Here is a 21,257-nt window from a genome sequence, read left to right as displayed (position 1 = left end):
GTGCATTATAGCCTAAAATAACTTCAATCAGCTAAGCAGGTCTATCAAAAGTGAACCCTCCAAATAACATATAACGGTAGTTGTGCATTTAAAACGTAAGATTTAATAAAGATACTTCTAGGTTAACATTTTTTTAAGTGATTAGGTCGCCGCAGGTCATTCCACATGCAAATATTTTTTAACTTTGTCAGTCTGAACTGTGGCTATCTAATTTTGATAATCTTATATATTAAATTATACATATGAACTTTCCTTCTATTGCTCATATTTAAAATTGAATTTGAATTTAAATGAGTGGTGTGATTTCTAAATGGTATGTTAAATGAGTATCTCATACAGCTATTTTGTAATTTTTTAATTTTAGATAAATAAATTGTTAAAGAATCACCGTACACAATGTCTCCATAATCGAGCAATGATAAAACATGCACATCACACAGCTAATACATATTTTATTTTTTTAATCGGACATAAGCGGCTCTAATCTTGTTACTATATACTTATTTAACTTTTACAACATGTGTTGTAAAGGTTAAATTTGAGTCAATTACCACTCCTAAACTATTTTTCTCAACAACAATGGGTATAGCTTTAGCCCTTATAATTATTTTGAAGGTATCCACCCATAAATTATGCCAAAGGTTCAGTTCTCCGGTGATATCCAGGTTATAAAATGCTTGGAATGCCTCTGCGTTCTTGTCCAAATCCATTGCAACAGCTCGCTGCAACGCTTTTTGAAGCATTTCATTACTTATTCTATTTCTGAGAATGTTCTTGATATTTTTGATGTATTCCCCCACCGAGATCATGTCGATCGATTTAGCTTTCAGTGCGCTAACCACTGAAACTGCTGAATATTTGGCTATTGTTTGCAGAGCAATAATAATAATAATAGTAGAGCAATAAATACTAGTTTTGTAACGTGCTGAATGCAACTGATACGCAGATTTTCTGGTGGCACAATTTTCCTCTACGGATAACGTTTCTAGAGATTTCACAATCTTTGGGAAAACTTTCTGATTGATTTATATTTTTCAGACCATCTCGTCTCACACAATCGTGATAGGTTTGGAGCGCAGTTTCTCTCTGAAAAACGTTATAAGATCCTTTACAGTGGTGACAGTATTTCTAATTTCTGGCACTGCATTGTCATCATTCACAACAAGGTTGAGTTTGTGACTTGAACAATCAAAATATAAAGCACAAGGATATTTTTTCTCAAAATGGCTTGTAGGCCATCCTCTTTCCCTGCCATTGTAGAACAGCCATCGAATCAAAACCCTACGCAATCTTTGGTTGCGAAGTTAGAACTAATCAAGAAATTGTCAAGCATTTTGTTTTTTAGTTCAACGAAGCCTACAAATTCTTCTCTGATTTTCCTTTTGCTTTCGTCGTAGAATCGCACGCCTATTAACAGCTGTTCTTTCCCAACTACGTCTGCTGTTTCATCAGTTAAGACTGCGAGATAATTGATCATCTGCTGTCAATATTTGTCTTTTTTCATCAATTGCTTTTTGGTGTGCACTTTGCAATTGGATGTCTACAGGAACATTTTCATGAAAATTATTTGCAGCATTTGTCGCTGTTAGGTAAATGTTGGTCGCTGCATGCTTTCGGCAGTCTTCATACATATTTTTGAACTTTATATATGGCCTGACCATAAATGATCCGAAAATTCCTTTCACACTGCTGATGGGCGGAGGGAATAAAACACAATGCTTACAAAGAGTATCTTTTAGTTGCTTGGAATATACTAGCCATGGTGCATGTTGATCCAACCAAGCATGATTAAATTTTATTTTCAAATGGATTGCATAACTTTTAAAATCGTATGTTCTGGGCGGGATCCAAGGATTTTGTAACAACTCCCTCTTCTTTTCCGTCGATAGCTGGGTAGCCAACCCAACATAACGATCTAGAACATTTTCATCCATCGTCCTATAACTATAATTTCAGGATCGACGTTGATGTCGTAAGTTTGTTGGGACGTCGATGGAGAAGAATAGTCTGCAACAGATATATTTACAGGTTCTGCTGGTGAATGTGACGCTTCTCCAATGTTAGCATGCAATGATCTTGGCATTACATGAGTAGTTTTATCATGGTTGTCATTTTCATCGCTTCTCCTTCCTATTTCCATTCCTATGATTCTCCTTCCTAACTTCCTATATTCCTGGCTCATCGAGTGTTTTAATTCCCGGCTTAACGAACGGTAAATTTTTATGTGGAAGTGAAACTGGAACTTCCCAGTCCATCGTTACCCAGTCCACACGTGGTTGTTCTTTGTCGTTTCCTATTCTACACTTTTTCTAGACCCTATCCTACCCCTTGCCGGTGAAAGCTGAAAAAGTTTCAATTCGGGGAACAAGTTACATATCCGACAGAGTCACTTGAACGAACCGGCAAGTTGCCCCAAACGATCAGAAGCCATTACACAGAAGACAAGTAATAGTCATTGCTTTTGATGTTATTTGTAGCACGAATTCTCCTTAGATCATAGTTTAAAGGTGAAATGTGCGATATTGAAATTTGTATACTATCAGGCGGGCAAATCCACGGACCTGGCCCTACACCACCTTGTGAGGAAGTGGAGGGTGCTCTGGGTAGTGGCAAGGCCTGTCTGGGTGCGTTTCTAGACATTGAAGGGGCGTTCGATAACACCTCTCTCGCATTAATCTGCCAAGCACTCGAGAGCCGCGGCTCAGAACCCTGTTTGGTTAGCTGGATAGAGGCCATGCTCTCGAAACGTCATGTATCTGCCCAGCTCAACAACGAGATTGTCAAAACGTTGGCGGCGCGGCTAGGGGCTGCCCGCAGGGAGGAATATTGTCCCCTACCTTGTGGTGCCTTGTGGTCGACAGCCTGATAAATCTTTTAAACAATGCTGGCCTATACACACAGGCCTACGCTGATGATCTGGTAATCCTTTGCCCAGGGAAAGACGCCATCTCAATGCGGGGCCCTTTGATGAGAGCCCTGCGTATGGTGGACATATGGTGCCTCTCGGAGGGTCTCAGGATTAACCCCAAAAAAGCAGAGCTCCTACTATTCGCGAGGAGACGTAACTTTGGCACGCCCCCTGTTATATCTCTAGGTGGCGTGCAGCTGCATTACTCCAGGACAGTTCGATTTCTGGGAATCAAGTTAGATCCCAAACTCTCCTGGTACGATCATGCAGACACCAGAATGAAGAAGGCCACCTGCGCGCTATGGGCCTGCAGGCGGGCTTTCGGCAATACCTGGGGTCTGTCTCCTAAGATCCTCCACTGGATCTACTCGCGCATTGTGAGACCTCTTCTCACATACGGGGCTATCGTTTGGTGGCCATGTACGGAGAAAACGAAAATTCGTGCTCAACTGGACAGAGTCCAATGTCTTGCATGTATATCAGCTCATGTTGTCAGCATAACGGGTTGTCAGCATAACGGGTTCCATGCGGACGGCGCCAACTAAAGCGCTCGAGACTCTGCTGAGCCTTCCGCCTCTGGACCTCGTTGTGCAATTCGAGGCAATGAGGACTGCGTACAGGCTATACGTCCTCGGCGAACTACATGCTGGCGAGACCGGTCACGCAAAAATTTAGTCACGGGCCATACAGGAATGTCCTCTCCTTCTGACGGACAGTGACTGCATGGCTCCAGTGACTGTGGATTGTGAGGGATTCGTGACGCACATTGCAGGTAGAGAGGAGTGGCAGCATTCCAACAGACCTGCATTGCTAAATAGGAGGACCATCTGGTACACAGATGGCTCCAGAATGAATAACAGAGCTGGTTTAAGGCTTTGTGGTGAGATCCCACATACTAGTAGGGCATACTCGCTGGAGGAGCACGCCACTGTCTTCCAGGCCGAAGTATTCGCTGTATTAAAATGCGGACAGAAAATCCTAAGCTGCGGACACCGCAATACAGTCGTATCAATATGCTCGGACAGCAGAGCTGCCATTAAGGCTATCACGGCCGCAAAGGTAAGCTCCAAGCTTGTACTAGAGTGTATAAAAGTCCTGAAAAAACTAGTGCAGGTTGGCTGCAGGGTCCAGCTCGTTGGATACCTGGCCACGCAGGCCATGCAGGTAATGACGAAGCGGACTCTCTTGCCAGACTGGGATCCGCGAATGTGCCGATGGGGCCGGAACCCATAGTTGGTATCGCCAAATGCATTGCGGTCGCGTCAATGAAGGGTCTGCTGGACAAGTGGACCCACCGAAGATAGACTGAGTGGTACGAGACACGCCAAAGCGCACATAGGTGGGCCCTCTGCCTGTCTCACCAAAAATCTACTACGCCTAAAAAGACGCGAAATTCGGCTAGTGACAGGTCTTTTAACCGGTCGCTGGCACTTATAAGAAGTCATCTCCATACTATCGGTATTGCGGACAACCCGGAATGCCGATGGTGCTGTGAGGAGGATGAAACCGTTGACCATGTAGTCGGGGAGTGCCCAGCACTCACGCGCGCCAGGTTCAAATACTTGGGTAACACTTTCAGTGTATCGAGTGACTTTAAGTCCTTTAGACCAGAGAGCCTTATCGGTTTCTCTAAGGCCGTTGGGCTCTGGTAACCCCCGGTGGGGCATGACGGGTCCATTAGAAGACCTATATGCACAACTGCCTTGGCAGCCCACTGTTTCGACAATTCATTCATTCATCATCTTCCTCTGCTTGTTCAGATCAATGACTTAACTTGCCATGTTAACTCTTATGGACCATTTAGTGATGAGTATTATTATGATTTTAAGGCTATATATATTCCTCTTTTAAATTATGATTTGGGTCTGGTAGAGTGGAACAATTTATTAGTGCCTCATTATCTTGATCATAAGTCTTAAATTTTTTATTATATTTTATATCTTATCATTGATATTAGTGTTCCTTGAAAAAAGTTTCTAAACGAAAATTTCCTAAGTGGTTTAATCCCTAACTCTAATTTGATTATTATAGCAAAAAAGCGGGCTCACATGATTTTTAAGGATACTGGTGTGCATTTGGATTACTTAAATTTTTGTAGGCTCCGAAATGAGTGTAAAACCTTATTGAAACATGCTACTCGTTGTTACAGAGAATATGCTACTCGTTATGAGTCTTCCTTGTTGATTAACAGAAACATCCGACAGTTTTGAATGTTTGTGAATTCCAAACATAGTGCTGAAAACTTTTCATCCGTCATGTTCTATGGCAACAATCACTGTAATTTGGGTCCTAAGCTGCTCGACCTTTTTGGATAATATTTTAGGTTTGTTTATAGTATTTATAGTTTATGCTGACTTGAATAGACCTGAAGATTTATCTTTTAGCCCAGTTTCTTTTGCTTATCTGAAAATTCCGATTTCTTCTATATACGAAAAGATCATAAAGTTAAAAATATATAAGGACCCTGGTCTTGATGGAGTACTTCCAGCTTTGTTACAGTGTTGCAGTTTTATATCTCTCGACCTCTACACATTAGTTTTAACAAATCATTGTTAACTGGAATATTTCCTAAGTCTTGGAAGGCAGTTTTTTAACTTGTACAAATCTAGAAATAGGGAAGATATTACAAACTATAGGCTATTATGTATTATTAGTACCATTCCAAAGTTATTGTTACTGTATCTTTATCCAACTTATTATCTTGCACTTTCATGCAGGAACAATATGGGTTCCTTAGAGGAAAGTCTACTGATCTTAATTTGTTAACATATGATTGGATTGTTCCGGTGAGGATTTCTCCAAGGCATTCGACAGGGTCAATCATACTATTTTAATTCCGAAATTGAAAGCTGCTGGTATTGACGGTAGTATGTTAATGTGGATTTAGAGTTACCTTAAAGATCGCACTCAAATAGTAAGAGTACACAATCTCAAATCTAAAAAAAAAACATTGTGCCTTTAGGTGTTCCTCAGGGGTCCCATTTGGATCCCCTTTTGTTTAATGTCTTTTTTAATGACATTTCTAAATATTTCCTTTACACAAGATTTCTTTATTTTGCTGATGACCTTAAGTGCTTTATGTCTGTGTCATCCCTTACTTATTGCCACTGACTGCAGGCCAATTTGGAAAGGTTGAAGCTATGGTGTCAATGTAATGGCATGAAATTGAAAACATCTAAGTGCCATTTTCTCTGTTCCTCAAATAATAACACTATTTTTTTCGAGTATATAATCAAAAACTCCTCATTGAGTGGCGTACCCTCTATTGTGGACTTGGGAGTTACAACTGATCGCTCGCTATCTTTTGTAGAACACATATTGATAAAATGATATCCAAGCTTCTAAGCATGGTAGGATTTGTGAAACATTGTATTGTTGCTTTTTTGATCTTTTATCTATGAGACAAATATATTATTCCTTAATTAAAACTATTATTGAGTACTGTTCGTCTGTATGGAATCCCGCTGATACTTGTCACATTCACAACACGTACAAAGAAAGCTTTTACGTTTAATGGCTTTTAAGTTTGATATTATGCCTCTGAAGGGAACCCTTAATAAACGCTTTTCTTTGCCCACTCTGAAGGCTAGAAGGGATGAACCTGATTTAAAAATTTTTTTAAACTTATGAACTTTCTAGTGGATAGTCCTGTACTGTTGGCTTCCATAGGGCTTACTGTTCCAACAAAACAAACGAGATTATTCAAACGTTTAATCAACCCTATAGGCGCACTAATCTGGGCTTAAACTCATTTATTCCAAGATCCTCTAAATTAGCGAATTCTCTTCCTATAGATTGATCTCTTCAGGATGCCTTTACAAGTCATTTGTGAGTTCGATTAGGAGTATTCCTTAAAAAATATTGATTTGGTTAGTAAATATATAATATTGTGATTATACTGTTAGGCATGTGGTAAAGATTATTTTATAGCTTATGTTTTTAAGTGCTCTGTCATATTATTAATTTAGGTAGGTAGTTACTTTGTCTGTTGTTTGCTTCAAATTTGTAATTTGCTTTATTATTATAATTTAATTGGCAAGTGACCCGCTGGCGCCATCTTTTGCCCATATTTTTTGCGGAAATTCCCTTGGTTATCCTGGTAACGCGGTAACCTGTCAACTTCTGACTTTTTACTTTTGTCATAAGGTGAATTGTTTGAGGTTATTTGAAATAATTTTTATTTAAATTCTTGTATTAATAAATAAACACGGTTTATGTATTTATGAACAAATACATAATACATTGACAGAGATGTAAGGATTCATTTAGGGGTTGAAGCATTTAAAAGTATAGAAATAATTAATCATTATGTCGGATTTACGAAAACTGGTTTTTGATCAATCTCACAAAAGAGGGTAAGTAATGTTTTCATCCCCTATCAAATCCCGCTTTATTATAGAATAAGGCTTATAAATCTATAGATATCGTAATAAGGCCTATTGAGCCTTATTGTTTGATTTGTGATTAATACTTTTTTTAACCAAGTGTATGTTATTCGATACCTATTAAAACTTCAAATACAAAAAAAAATTATATTATTATTGTTCCATTTATTATTGACTGATAGGATTTAAAACAAATGTATTATACCAGACGAATAATTCCTCCAAGGAATGTTATTTATGAGAATTATGATACCCTGCTAGTCCTTTTTTAAATAATAAGGGTTTAATTTGTTGTGAAGTAGTGCCAAACGTCTTTGTGTCCTAATTATAATATTATCTACAGTTTCTTATTATGGATAGAATAATATCTGATAATGCACTTATTAATAGTAAATATACAATAAGGATATAGAGAAATTTTGGGTCAAAAAATGATGTTTCTTTTTAATGTTACTCAAGTTGGTAGAAACACTTTTTTTAACTTGATGGAAAGTACATTTTGGGTCTTTGTAAGCAATCAAAGCTCCCGGGTCAATTTTGTTGCAAATTGTTTTAATAATGTAATAAAGGAAGCATATGATTTATTTCCTAGACTCATTTCCTAAAAAATCCATAATTTACAGTAATCACACAAATAAAAAACAGAATTGGTTTAATGATGAGTTAAGCTCATGATGTATGATCATTTGTATTTTCTTTTGCATATTACTAAGAGAAATCCTAAACCTGTCAAATGTTAATTTTAAAAAAGAATACAGAAAACATACAATACAAAATACAAAAAATAATTGTTACTAATTCAATTACAAAATTAATGAAGAACCTATTTCTCCCAATATCTGGAAGAGGGCTTTGGGGATGCCAATGGTGTGGCCACAGGAATCTTGGAGTATTTGTTTAAATAGTACTTCTGTTATAATGGATTTGGTATCATTTATTTGTAATGCTTTTAATAATAAAAAAATATGTCAATACTACCTTTTGTGATCTTAGCCTTACTTACTTTTGATTGTGTGTCTCATGATTTGCTTATTCATAAAGTGAAAAATTATCAATTTAGTAGTGCCTCTATAAAAATGATACAATCATACTTAAGTGACCGTTCACAGGTAGTTTTGAGTAAAGGGGATGTATCTTATGCAAAATCAGTTACTCATAGCTTGCCTCAAGGATCAATACTGGCTCCACTACTATTTTTAATATATGTTAATGATCTCCCAGTTATAAGGTATAGGCAGATATACCTTATTTCCAGATGACAGCTCTGTCCCGCTAGATTTTTTAATACAGCCGGTTTTAATAAATTGTACTCTTTATGTGTTGGCACACAATGGCACAGATTAGCAGCATTTAGATCTTTCAGATTCAATTGGCAGCTTCTATAATATGTCATCTGATTTATTTAATAAGGCTTTTCCTGTGCATCGAATTAAAAGAAAGTCCAAAAAGAATAATCATTAGTTTACTAAAGGCCTAAAGATATCAGCAACTAATGTTCGATTGCTTAACTATTTGAAAAATTATATAGATATAGCTTTATTTCCTATTGTAATTAATACCATAGTATTTACAAACACTTATTAAGACTGCTAAAAATATGTACTCTCTAGAGCTTAAAACAAGCAAAAGGAAAGTTGGGCTATTAAGGATTTTTGCAGTAAGTTGACTCCCTAATTTTGACAGAGACCCCAATGACCTAAATCATTTTTATCATAATATAGCAAGTAATCTAACCAAAAATTTACCTTTTAGTTATGACCCATTATCTTATCTTAAAAATGTGTGCAATAAAAACTCATTTTGTAGCTTGAAGAGGTCATTTGGGAAATAAAAAGTGAAGGAGAGATGATGAAATCTCAGCAGTGGTATTCTTAAAATGCCTGATAAAGCCTTAGAAGTCCTTTCAATGTGTATTAATGAATCTTGGCTACAGGGTGTTTTTTCTTCTTGCTTAAAATTTGCAATTGCGAGCCATCCAACTTCCGTCCGATCTCTTTATTACCTACATTGTTCAAAGTCATTGAAAAGTTGGTTAAAAGAAGGATCTTCAATTTTCTTCAATCACTTAATGTTTGGTAACCATTAAACAGTTTGGTTTTCAGGAGGCCTGGCTCTTTCCTGGTTTTTATCTTATTTGGATTGCCATTATGAACATGTTGTGTGCTTAGGAGCAAAGTCCTTATCATTTGAATTTAGCTGTGTGCCCCACAGGTCCCTGTTTTGGGCTTTATATTGTTCCTGCTATATATTAATGATCTTGTTCGGTTGATCATCTCTGGATATTTCAATACTATGGCAGGACATTAAGACTGGTCAGCTAGAGTGAACCGTAATTGATGATTTAAGTATCATTAAAGAATGGTTCGACTGCAATCGCTTGTGTTTAAATCTGAGCAAGAGTCACTTGATGGGACTAAAATGTGATCTCATCGATTTACTTTTTAATGGAAATCTTGCGTTTTGAGTAGCATGTGCGGCTTTAAATGGGAAATTCTCTTTGGGATGCTTTGCAGTACGAAAGAATTTGGTTACCAACTGGCTAAAATTGTATATTTTTCTTTATTTGAGTCACATCTTCGGTATGAGATACCATTCTGGGGTGTGGCTAATCAAGGTCTTTTAAATATGCTCTTCACTATTGAAAACAGGGCAGTTAGATTTACTGTAAATGTACCTCAAAGAGAGTCCTGCAGAACGCACTTTGTGGAACAGAAGATCTTGACGCTGACTTCTCTCTTCATTTTGGAAACATCTTCCCTTATTTAAAAAAATTATATCAGGCTGCAAGGTCCAAAACCACTACATGTGCCTCGAAGCTTCCTCGAGAAGCTTAATTACTTCACGGAATACTTATTTTCCGTACATATCTTGTTGAATTACATTTTAAGTATAAGTGCATACATTGTCTTGTTTCATCAAGTTTTTGACTTGTGTATATGCTATTATGTATTTTGCACGTAATATATTGAATTTCAATTGTTAAAAAAAATGCTTTGTAATAATATGAGACTTAAAATAAATAAATAAGTAAATAATAAGTAAGGGCTTCCTGAAGCAATATAAATATTCTAAGTTATACACATACAGGTTCTTGCGCCTAGTGTACTTTAAATGTTTATTTAGTATATAAACGCATAATCCTTTAGTATTTATATAATGGGAATTAGATTTTTTTTATAATTTAAAGCCAATGTTCTTAGAGAATGTTCAGTGATTCCCATAGATGACGCTAAATTTGTAAGGGCCATATTAAATAACAATAATACACTAGGACTAATAGGGTCTGTCGGCTTTCATTATTAAACAAAGATAATTATGCATCTCAACTAAACAATCTGTTTATGAATACTATTACAACATTTTTTGATATAGAACTTTTTTTGGGAGACATCAATGTTATGTTAATACATAATGCAAACTAAGGCTGAAGTTATTTATATCTGTTGGGTGCATGGTTTGGGTTAAAACTGTGTTTTAAATAAGCTCACTTGATACGAAAAAGGAGATCAATTGTCTTGCATTGACCACTTTTTTGTAAAACATATAAAGGGTTCTGGCATTCATTCTCAGATTATGTATGGTGGCATGTCTGATCACTTTCCCATTCTGTTAAATATTAGATTAAATCAATTTAAAAAGAAAATTAAAAATTTTAATCATAAAAAAGTTAACTTATTGATAAAGCAGAAAGATAAACATTTTGCAGTGCGGTGAGGTTGACTGTTGTACTGATCTTTTTGTTAGTAAAATAAAAAGGAATATTGGATGAGCCACAGAAGAAAAATACATTTATTGTAATAATAGAAAGTTAAAGTCTTGGATAAGACAAGGAAAACCAATAAGTAGCAACAAACTTGTACTACTAAACTACTTGTAAGTCACATAAAGACCAGGCTTCTCCAGGTAGTGATGAGATTTCTGTTAAAGTTATTAACTATAATCATTTACATGTAATCAAACCGCTAATTAGAAGCAAGGAGGTCTTAAGTGACTATTGTCCAGTGGTACTAACTTATCAAATCTATTAGTAGAAAAATGTATAAAACTATGTCTACATGAATTTTTGACCTTAAACAAATTAATCTGACAAAAAAATTTGGTTTTCAACAACTCGTCACTGCCAAGGATGCAGCTATTTGTATGTTGGATCTGATTAATCCAAATTTTATTAAAGGCAGTAAATCATCTACTTCCAGTCTTATTATCACCAATTTGGTTTTATAATAATAATAATAATAATATCCTTTATTTGCCAACAAAATCGTATACAGGACGACAAAGCAACGTCATACAAAGGAGGATCTAGCTCCCATAGGGTACATTAATTTTTCTTATCTAGAATTCATAGAGGCAATATACTTATATAAACAAAATAACAAAATTTAAAATAAATATTCTAAATATCTAACACAAGTTAAAATTATTATCCAAAAGTAAAATTATAAAACATTTAATCTGCAACCAGTGGTAAACAGCTTTTTTAAATTGGACTGTAGATTCAATGCTTCTAATATCAGCAGGTAGCATTCTATAAGCCCTGATGGCCATATAATGAGAACCTCTTTCATAGTAAGCTGAATTATGCAATGGAATGCGGAGATCGCTTCTATGTCGTGTAATCATAGTCACATCCTCAGCGTACATTGCCCTATTCTCAACAAACAAATGATTGTGTCTCTTCACAAATAACACCAAGGAAGAAAAGTATAAGGAGGGAAGGGTGAGTATTTTTAGTCTGCTGAAGTAAGGTCTACAGGAAGTTCTGTAGGTCAGGCCCAATAAACAACAAATGATATGCTTTTACATTCTAAATATATCTAGAGCTCCTTTTGCTGATCCCCAGAAACAGATACCATATTGTAAGATCGACTGTACCTGTCCGAAATAAAATAGGCGAAGAGATACCTCAGACACTACATCCCTTAATCTTCTAATCAATCCGCACAAGCTAGCTAATCTGGAATAAAGGATTTAAATATGTTTCTCCCAATTAAAATTGGGGTCAATATGTATTCCTCAGAACTTAATACTATTGGCTACAGGGATTGACTGCCCACCAGACCACACAAGTAGAGATTCTGAGACAATATTGGCCTTCGAAAAATTAAGCAACCCCGTTTTACCAGAGTTCAAAGACAACTTACTGTCCAGACACCAGGTCCTCATGCGCTCCACTGCGGATGAGCAGCCCCGTGAAAGATCTGCCACTGTCTTCCTGGCAACTATAACTGATGTGTCGTCGGCGAATTGACAAATCATATCAGAAGGGAACAGCTCAGGCAAGCCATTGACATATAATAGGAAGAGCACAGGTCCCAAGATTGAGCCCTGAGGCACACCTCTTCCTATAATTTGGGGGCGGGAAAACGTTGGTGAGCCGGAATGTGTCACACAAACTATTTGTTCTCTTTGCTCTAGATATGAACTGAGTAATTTAGATGCTGCACCCCTGATGCCATACCGTTTCAAACGCCTTAGACAAATCGAAATACAGTCCAGCTACACTAGCCTTTCTCTCAAGATTCTCCATAATATATTGTATTGCACTATAAATGGCCATTTCCGTCGATCTTTTGGGAACGAATCCGTATTGGTGTTTATTTATTATTTGATGGTGAGTTAAATAATTCATAACTATTTGATAGATAACCCTTTCAAATACCTTCGATATGGATGGTAATACGGGTACTGGCCGATAGTTGGCAATATTCGTTTTTTCTCCCTTCTTAAAAACAGGCACTACTTTTGCCCGCTTAAGAGCAGAAGGAAAAATTTGGGTAGAAAGACTCTCATTGATCACATTGGAAATGGGTCCGGCTAAGTGAATCCCAACAAACTTTAATGCGAATACCGGAATTTCATCCAAGCCAGAGGAAAATTTATTTGGAAGGTTCATCAATATCTTAAAGATATCCTGAGAATTAACAGGATTGAGAAATATGGTTGGATAATCATACAAGTCATGTATATTGGAGTTACAGCTTTGTTGATGGTCAAGAGTAAAATGTTTAGCAAATAGTTCGGTGATTAAAGCTGGGTTTTCAATGGACTGACCATCTTCCCTTAAAACAATATTGTTGTTAGTTTTATTTTTACCTGACTCAGATTTTATGATTGACCATGCTGATTTTATCTTGTTTTTTGGATTTTGTTATCATTTATAGACTTTTTATAAGAGGAGATGTAACGTCGATATTGTTTCCTTTCATGTTTGTATGTAACGTAGTGTTCCCTAGAATTAGTATATTTCTACCAAACATAGAGATCTTTTATGTAGTTTGAATATCTTTTTATCTCTGGTGTAATCCAGGTTGGCTTCTTATTTTTCAACCTAGTCGTACATATTGGAAAAGCCAAATCAAAATAATAGAAGAGAATACGAAAGAAAGTATTATATTTTCCTTCAACTCCTTCAGCAGAATAGACCTCCTCCCATGCCTCCGACATCAGCATATTGTAAAATCGATTCATGTTGTGTGTTGAGAATTTTTGTCGCTTCACAACCATACCACATTGGGGAACCTCCATCTGTCTTTTAAAAACAAAAATTTGAGGATAATGATAAGACAGATTAGAAACAAGGACTTCAGAAGATATGACAACACTTGAGTTCATATTTGTAAAGATGTTATCCAACTGAGAGGCACAGTGAGCAGTGATTCTAGTGTTGGAGTTAATGTAAGGTATTAGACCAAAGGTCTGCATTAGTCCAAGCAAGGCCATCACGTCATGGTCATCAGGATTACTAAAGTTAAAGTTAAAGTCTCCTGAAATAATAAAAGAAATTTTGTTATTATACATCTCATCAAGTAGGTTAGCAAGATTGTGGAGAAAAAATTGGCTGTTACCACTAGGTGATGTGTAGACACAAACAACTATTATGGAATTATTGCTATTAATAACAATTTTAGAAATGCAAAATTCAAAGTCTTTTTCTGTGCCAGTCTGTAGACTGTTTACTTCCTCTACTTTAACATGATCACTGAGATCATCTTTATAAAATATAGCAGTGCCCCCTCCTTTTCAACAAGAGCGACCATAGTAACTTGAGAGCTTATACCCACGTATCTTTACAAGTGTTATGTCCTGGTTTTTTTACCAATGTTCAGTAATTGTGAGAATGTCAGGAGATAGTGTAGCCAGCAGAACCTCGAGCTCCAGAACTTTATTGTTTAAGCTTTGCACATTGTAGTTAAGCAGCTTTAGTGCAGAATTACTGAAAGTATTTGTATTTGGTGACAAGTAATCAGCGTCAGAATGGTGAGACCCACACTGAGAATAGTTTTCATGCGTCTTGCGATGCAAATCCCGTATAGCAACTGTTAGGTTAGAATGCAGACTCATGTGGCTTGTTGACTTCTCTGATGATGGTCTAAAAAATTACGACCACGCGAGAAGTTGAACCTTTCGAAACTTACTCCACGTGGCCAGAAATTCTTATCATACACTAAGTCTTTGTGGACGGGGCTTACGCCAATCATATATCTCTTCCGCTCAGATTTTGTTGTCTTGGGTAGACATTCTTTAATGGTTACGTTTTCTGGAGCGGTGTCAATGTGCTTTGCTACGTAGGTTTTAATCACCTCGCTAGTAATTGCTTTCGAGATTTTGCTAAGGTACAACCATATTTTTCTGTCCTCGTTTTTTTCAGTAGCTTGACCGAATATAGTTCCATCCTCCACACGCGTTCCTATGTTTGCTCTTTTTCTTATGGGCATTTTATGCTCAGAGATAGAACGACCATCGACTTTGACTTCAAACAACCCTCTACTCTCAAGGAACTTGGAACTTATTTCTTGCCTTAAGCAAATGGTTCTGTGATGCATCAGATTTTGCTGGACAAGTTGGAAAGATTTGGCATGCATAGTATTGTTTATAAACTTTTTCAATCATATTTACAAAAATAGAAGAACACAATGCTTTAAAATAAACAACCATTTAAGCCCTAGCTGTCCGATTGAGTTTTGTATGCCGCAGAGTACAGATCTAGGCACAGTGTTATTTACAAAATATATATATAAATTAATTTTTTAAAGTTTTGATAAAGGGTCAAGGAGACTGGTTTGTTTTTTTTATTTTATTTATTTAGTTGTTATAAGTATCAATAGCTACAAGGCTACTTACAGATACTAACTTAACATACCATAAAAAATACTGTAATAAATAATAAAAGGAAATACAAAATGAGCAAATACCCAAATCGTATAATAACGCAGAAATTTCCCACCCTAATAAAATACGATAACAAAAACTCAACACACCACTGATCAGTTCTGTTTTAGTTTATTTAGCATTATTTTTTAAACTGATTCACGCTATTCACAAAGTTTATAAATGGGAGAATTTTTATGAAGGTTGGTTCGTGGATAAGCCAGATAAAAAAACTAATACACAAAATATTACAATCATTCACAAAATATTCTAATTCTTCTTTTACTCATAGACAGTCTATTAAAAACCTGCAACAAATAATCATTATCACAGCCTCTCTGGGGATATATACCAAATTTTCTAACATACATGCACTTCAAGAACCTTCTCTAAACGGCTTCAACCATTGTCACCTGTGGTGGTTCTAACAATAAATCCAGAAATTTTTTGGGCATTTTCTACTTTGGATAAAATGTGTTTAGAAAATAAAAGAGTCGGGTCAAAAATCACTCCTACATCTCTCTGCTGGGGTACTCTTTGAAGTTGGTCACCATTAAAGGTGTAATTAAAAATTATGGGATTACTATTTAGGGTGAATGACATACAAGCACAATTACTGACATTTAATCTGAAGCTATTTAATTCGCACCAGCTCCCAACATAGCAAAATTCATCTTGCAAAGCCTGACAATCATTCTCAGACTGAATCTGAAGGAAACATTACAAACTTACAATTTTAATATTGCAAGTCAGACCATTGACAGCAGCCAAAAACAAGAGTAGTCCAAGATTGGAGCCCTATGGAAGTACTTTTAAAGATAAATGACTTGGAACCTTTAATTTCAACATATTGAAACCTTCAACTGAGGTATGACTGAATTAGGCAAGTAATAGAACCAAATAGATCTAAACCTGAGAAAGATTTCAGGGTTGTACAGTGTCTCACTCTATTAAATGCTTTCTCCATATCTGTATAGATAACATGAACCTGGGATTTTCCATTAATAGCTTCATGGACATATTGACAGAATGAAACAAGATTAGTGAAATTTAATTTTTTGGGCAAGACATGTTGACATGAAGTAATGCGACCAGCTATTTCACTAACTAGGCGCTCAAGGAAAATCAATTTCAAGACTTGAAATAGAGCTCATAATAGTAATTGGGCGATAGTTTTTAATTTCATCTCTAGAGCCAGATTTGTATATAGGAATTATTTTGGTAATTTTCCACCTATGTGGATAACGTAACTAAGTTTGGAGAATAATATTTAAAAGATATCCTAGCGGCTTCGACAAATGGTCACAGCAACCCTTGAATACATACACAAAAAAATGACATGGGTTTAAAAGGCAAGCATGGTAAATCGTGATCATTAATATAGACAGACTTTGGATCTCTCAAGAATTTTATAAAGGGCTAACACATTCTGTGATTTGTTCGTAACGGGGATTCCACGTCTCTTAGGTGGTATTTGGATTTCCAGTAGAAAGATCTGGATTTTCTTGATTTAAGATAAACTGTATATTTAAGCTTACTAAGTTTGATAATCTCAATGATAAACCACAATAGGTATTTTCTATTTTTTTTGACGTGACTTAGGTCAACAATTTCCTTAAGTGTACAATAAAAAGTCTCAGTGACAATATTAACATCAGTAGATACCTCAAGATATCCCCATTCTGGAAGCAAAGATATATACATCAGTAAAAAGTTAACCTTTCTAAAGTTGTATCTGGTAGTTGAGGTAACCTTGCAATGTCTAGGACGTTCTTTACCTTTAAGAAAAATACCTCAACCCGGATGATGAGAATCAACGGGAACCAAACAATTCTCAACGCCATCAACCCCAACTTCATCAAAAGATGCAATAACAAGATTCAGAGGTACACCATTACTGTTTCTGAATTGGTTTACCTGGAATAAAACTGTTTTGCAGATGACACAGCCCTAACTCTCTCTGGAAAAACTTGGTCGAAAGCACCTAATAATACGGAAAGTTCATTAAGGCAAATAAAAGCATGGTGTGACACTTTTTGTACCTAATCAAATATTGGCAAATAAATATTGACAAATCAGTCAAATTTTTTGGAAATTTAAAAGGCTCTTAAATTTCCCTGTTGCTGAGGTTAGTAAATCACCAGTCACGCGGTTAAAGATTCATTAGTGCGAACATGGTACCTTGCAATGCAAATGTTCCCTGGAAATTATACGTGTCAACGAGTGCTGGTATCTTGGGATAATACTTGATACCAACTTAAAATGGCAGGTTTATGTGCAATACACATTAAATAAAATAGGAAAACTTATATATACATTTTACCAGTCGAGACAGATCCTGCATCTTAAATCATTGCAAATGGTTAACTCAGCTTATCAGTAGAATCAATCTTATAATATTGCATTTTGATATCGTGTCAGTATGTCCTGAACCCACTAATTATAACCCAAAATATATTATGTTTAAGGTAATAAATGAAAAAAGAAGTTAATATTTTCCAACTACTGAACTCTTTAAAGAAGCAGATCTATATAAAATCTAGTAAGATATGTCCAAAAAAAAACACTATATATATAATCACCCTATATATATTCAAATATATAATCACAGGATCTTAACTACACAAACTAATATTATGACAGTAACTCCTAATAGCAGCTTTCAAAATTTTACGATATAAGAGTCCTGAATTACGCTACACATTAAAAGGGAGGTAGACTAGAGGAGATTTCATCATCAGCCAGCATTTAAATTCTGGAAGCTCATCTCAAATAATAATAATAATTAATCGACTTTTATTAAATACCACAAAACACATATTTTTACAAGAATTTGTTTGTACCACATTCTTTTATTTTACTTTTATTTGCCCACTCCCTTTTTTGACTTTTTTTTTAAATAAAAATATATAAATTGGAAATGCTTTTTTAATTTTACAATTTATATAGGTTTCATACACCTCAGCTTTCGTGATTTAAGGATGGAAATAAGTACATGTGATGCCGCAATCGTCTGGAGTGTAATATCTGTCTCCTACTCATCTTTTTGATGGTGTTCGTTACTGTCCTCATAGGGTGCGGTATGGTTAATCTCTCCCAGTACTGTTTTTCCTTTGACTGGTAGAAATTTTTGAAGTAAACTTTGCAGTATTGCATGTGATAGATTCTACCGCTTTCAGTGCTGCTCAGAAACTTCATATTTTTGTTGTGTTCAACCACCAACCTTGCAAAAATTTGAATGGCGTATATTTCGCCTAAAATATCGAGTTTTTTTTTTAAGAATAATTTTACGTCTGCCAGAGCGATGATGCTCTGTTCCCAGGCGTTAGATATGCTGACCCATATTAGGATATAGTGAGTATTTGCCTATTTTATTGGGTATGATGTCACTATTGAAGCAAATATTAATATTATTTAGTTAAATTGTAACACAATACAAAATAAAATAGGTAATTAGTTATGAATTTGTCACAACAATATAGATTATTGATTTCTATTCTCATATCAGAGTACTTAAAGTTAAAGATTTTATCCAGTAGATAGCTACCAACAGTAATTGATTTCATCCTGATGTCGGTTCTAGTCATTTAACTGCTTATAAAACTAATTGATATATCAACTAGTTAATGAATGTAGGTGGCTTTATCAATATTTATGATAGGGTTTGTTTTACCACATTTCTAGAGGTCCTGAGTTAGCCTTTATGGTATGCAATGATAATTCGGTGTAATTTATTGTTAATATAATTAGATTCTTTTTCCTATTGTAGGTCTGTGACTTCAAAATTTTCAATTCCAAAACCTGACTTTACCCCTCTGAAATGGAATGACTATTTTGACAAAGAAGAGTTTATTGAAACCTCAACAGGAAGTCACCATATATTCGTTAAAGGAAGTACCGGACCAATCATTCTTTGTCTGCATGGTGGTGGTTATAATGGTCTAACATGGGCTCTTTTTACGGTAAGATTGTGTTTACAACTGTATTGATGACTTTGCTTAAATGAACGATATTTTAGAAAGAGATATTTGCTAACCTGGAGTGTCAAATAGTGGCATTGGATTTCCGAGGTCATGGAAAAACCAAAACCAATAATGATACTGATTTGTCTTTGGAAACTCTTTCCATGTACGTTCTTTTGGTCTGGTCTATTCCAAATAATGGTAAAACATCTTTTCAGGGATGTTGTGGATGTTGCAAACACTCTTGCTGAAAGAGAAAAAACATCAATTGTTTTAGTAGGGCATAGTATGGGAGGCGCTATTGCAGTTAGTGCTTCTTATAAAATTGATAGCTTAGTCGGATTATGTGTGATAGACGTTGTTGAGGGAACAGCACTTGATGCCCTTTCCTCTATGCAAAGCATTCTGAGAGGGCGTCCAACCCACTTTAAAAGCATCCCTCATGCAATTCAGTGGTGGTAAGATTATTTTGTGTTTTACAATATATCATAATATAAATATGGGGAATCTTTTCGTTTTTCAGTTATAAAGGCGGACAAAGTCATAACTTGGAAGCCGCCAGAGTTTCTATGCCTGGACAAATAATAAAGTAATAATTTAGAACGTCTTATAAAACCTTTGTTAATTCGTTTAATTTGTAGTATGGAGACAGGTGAATTGGCATGCGATGAATGGGAGACCTTTGACAAAATAGACGCTAAATGTATCGACATACCTTGCACCACCAAATTTTTGGAAAATGATTTATCATTAAAAGAGGTCGACGAAGAGCCTGCAACTGCTACAGAAAAAATGCCTGCTAATAAACCACCATTGCCGCATTCTGACAAGCATACTAACTTTAAAATTCCGGAAAATCAAAACAACAAAGGTATTAACTTATCATTTTATAATTTACGTTAATTCACCAACGAAGAATTAATTAAACTTTAAATTAATAGATCAATTATGAACAGCAAAATAAATATATTGTATCAAACATGTTCTTTAACTACTAGTCTAAAAACATTTAAAAGGTTTTAAAATTAGCCATTATATCAAAGAAATATCAATTGATGCTAATATTGTTGATATAATTATTTGTCTTTTTTTAAATTTCAGATGGTGGTCCTAAGTATACCTGGAGAATTGACCTAAGTAAGACTGAACCATTCTGGCATAACTGGTTCCAAGGATTATCAGAAAGATTTTTGGGATGCAAAGTGCCAAGAGTTTTAATCCTAGCCAATATTCATGGACTTGATACAAAGCTCACTGTAGGGCAAATGCAGGGTAAGCAGCAATGTTTTAGAAAATATTTTTTGGCTCTATATTAGATAATTTTTTTAAAAAAAAATAATTTATGTTTTTAAGTGCATTAGCAAGTCTGAAGACTTTCTAAACTGCGTGATTAAACCCTAATTGTGTTTTTTAGGGAAGTTTCAGCTTCAAGTTTTAGCTAAAACTGGTCATGCGGTTCATGAGGACCAACCACATCAAGTAGCTGAAATCCTTAGCATTTACTTAGTTAAACAAAAATGCACTCAGTGCAAGCCTGGATTCTCAATGCCACTTTACCCTAATACTTGTTGTTAATTATTCATTATTAGATATAAGTTTTTCGTGGTTTCATACTATTCATCCTTTATAATTTTGTTTTATGATGAATGTATTTTTCTTACAATCATTCTTGAAAGGTTATCTGCTCCCTTGCTTGACTTAGAGCAGGATATTCGTAAAAAAACTAAAGTTATGTTGTAATATAAATGTGTTTTTCTTAGCAAATATTAAGCTGTTTTCTTTTTGTAACCTATTGGATTGGCACTGGTTAAAAACGGTTTTGATAATCTTGACAAGTAAAGAATTACCTTG

General features: G+C 35.4%; 1 protein-coding gene across 2 annotated transcripts; it reads left to right on the top strand.

Moving 5' to 3' along the window:
• The first annotated feature begins 7,050 nt into the window (after nt 1-7,050).
• Nucleotides 7,051-21,170, top strand: LOC126749031 (protein phosphatase methylesterase 1). Of its 2 annotated transcripts, XM_050458637.1 has the most exons (8): nt 7,052-7,263; nt 19,214-19,406; nt 19,463-19,572; nt 19,625-19,864; nt 19,930-19,995; nt 20,048-20,277; nt 20,508-20,678; nt 20,821-21,170. In XM_050458637.1, exons 1-8 carry the CDS (start codon nt 7,217-7,219, stop codon nt 20,979-20,981), a joined length of 1,218 nt encoding a protein of 405 aa, XP_050314594.1. In that variant the 5' UTR covers nt 7,052-7,216; the 3' UTR covers nt 20,982-21,170. The 2 variants fall into 2 exon arrangements, with proteins under 2 accessions (XP_050314595.1, XP_050314594.1); XM_050458638.1 differs by lacking the exon at nt 19,930-19,995 and having other exon boundaries at nt 7,051-7,263.
• The last annotated feature ends 87 nt before the right edge of the window (nt 21,171-21,257 follow it).

This window comes from Anthonomus grandis, chromosome 22 (assembly GCF_022605725.1).
Source record: "Anthonomus grandis grandis chromosome 22, icAntGran1.3, whole genome shotgun sequence".
In the NCBI taxonomy this organism is placed as follows: Eukaryota; Metazoa; Arthropoda; class Insecta; order Coleoptera; family Curculionidae; genus Anthonomus; species Anthonomus grandis.
Note: the sequence above shows the minus strand (reverse complement) of the source record. Positions and strands in the feature narration are given on the sequence as shown.

What these genes read in the sequence shown, in the direction of transcription:
- LOC126749031 (XM_050458637.1), top strand. Translation starts at nt 7,217, where the DNA reads ATGTCGGATTTACGAAAACTGGTTTTTGATCAATCTCACAAAAGAGG. An exon ending in CCTCATGCAATTCAGTGGTG is followed by an intron (nt 19,865 to 19,929) that starts GTAAGATTATTT and finishes TTCGTTTTTCAG; the next exon opens with TTATAAAGGCGGACAAAGTC. An exon ending in ATGCCTGGACAAATAATAAA is followed by an intron (nt 19,996 to 20,047) that starts GTAATAATTTAG and finishes TTTAATTTGTAG; the next exon opens with TATGGAGACAGGTGAATTGG.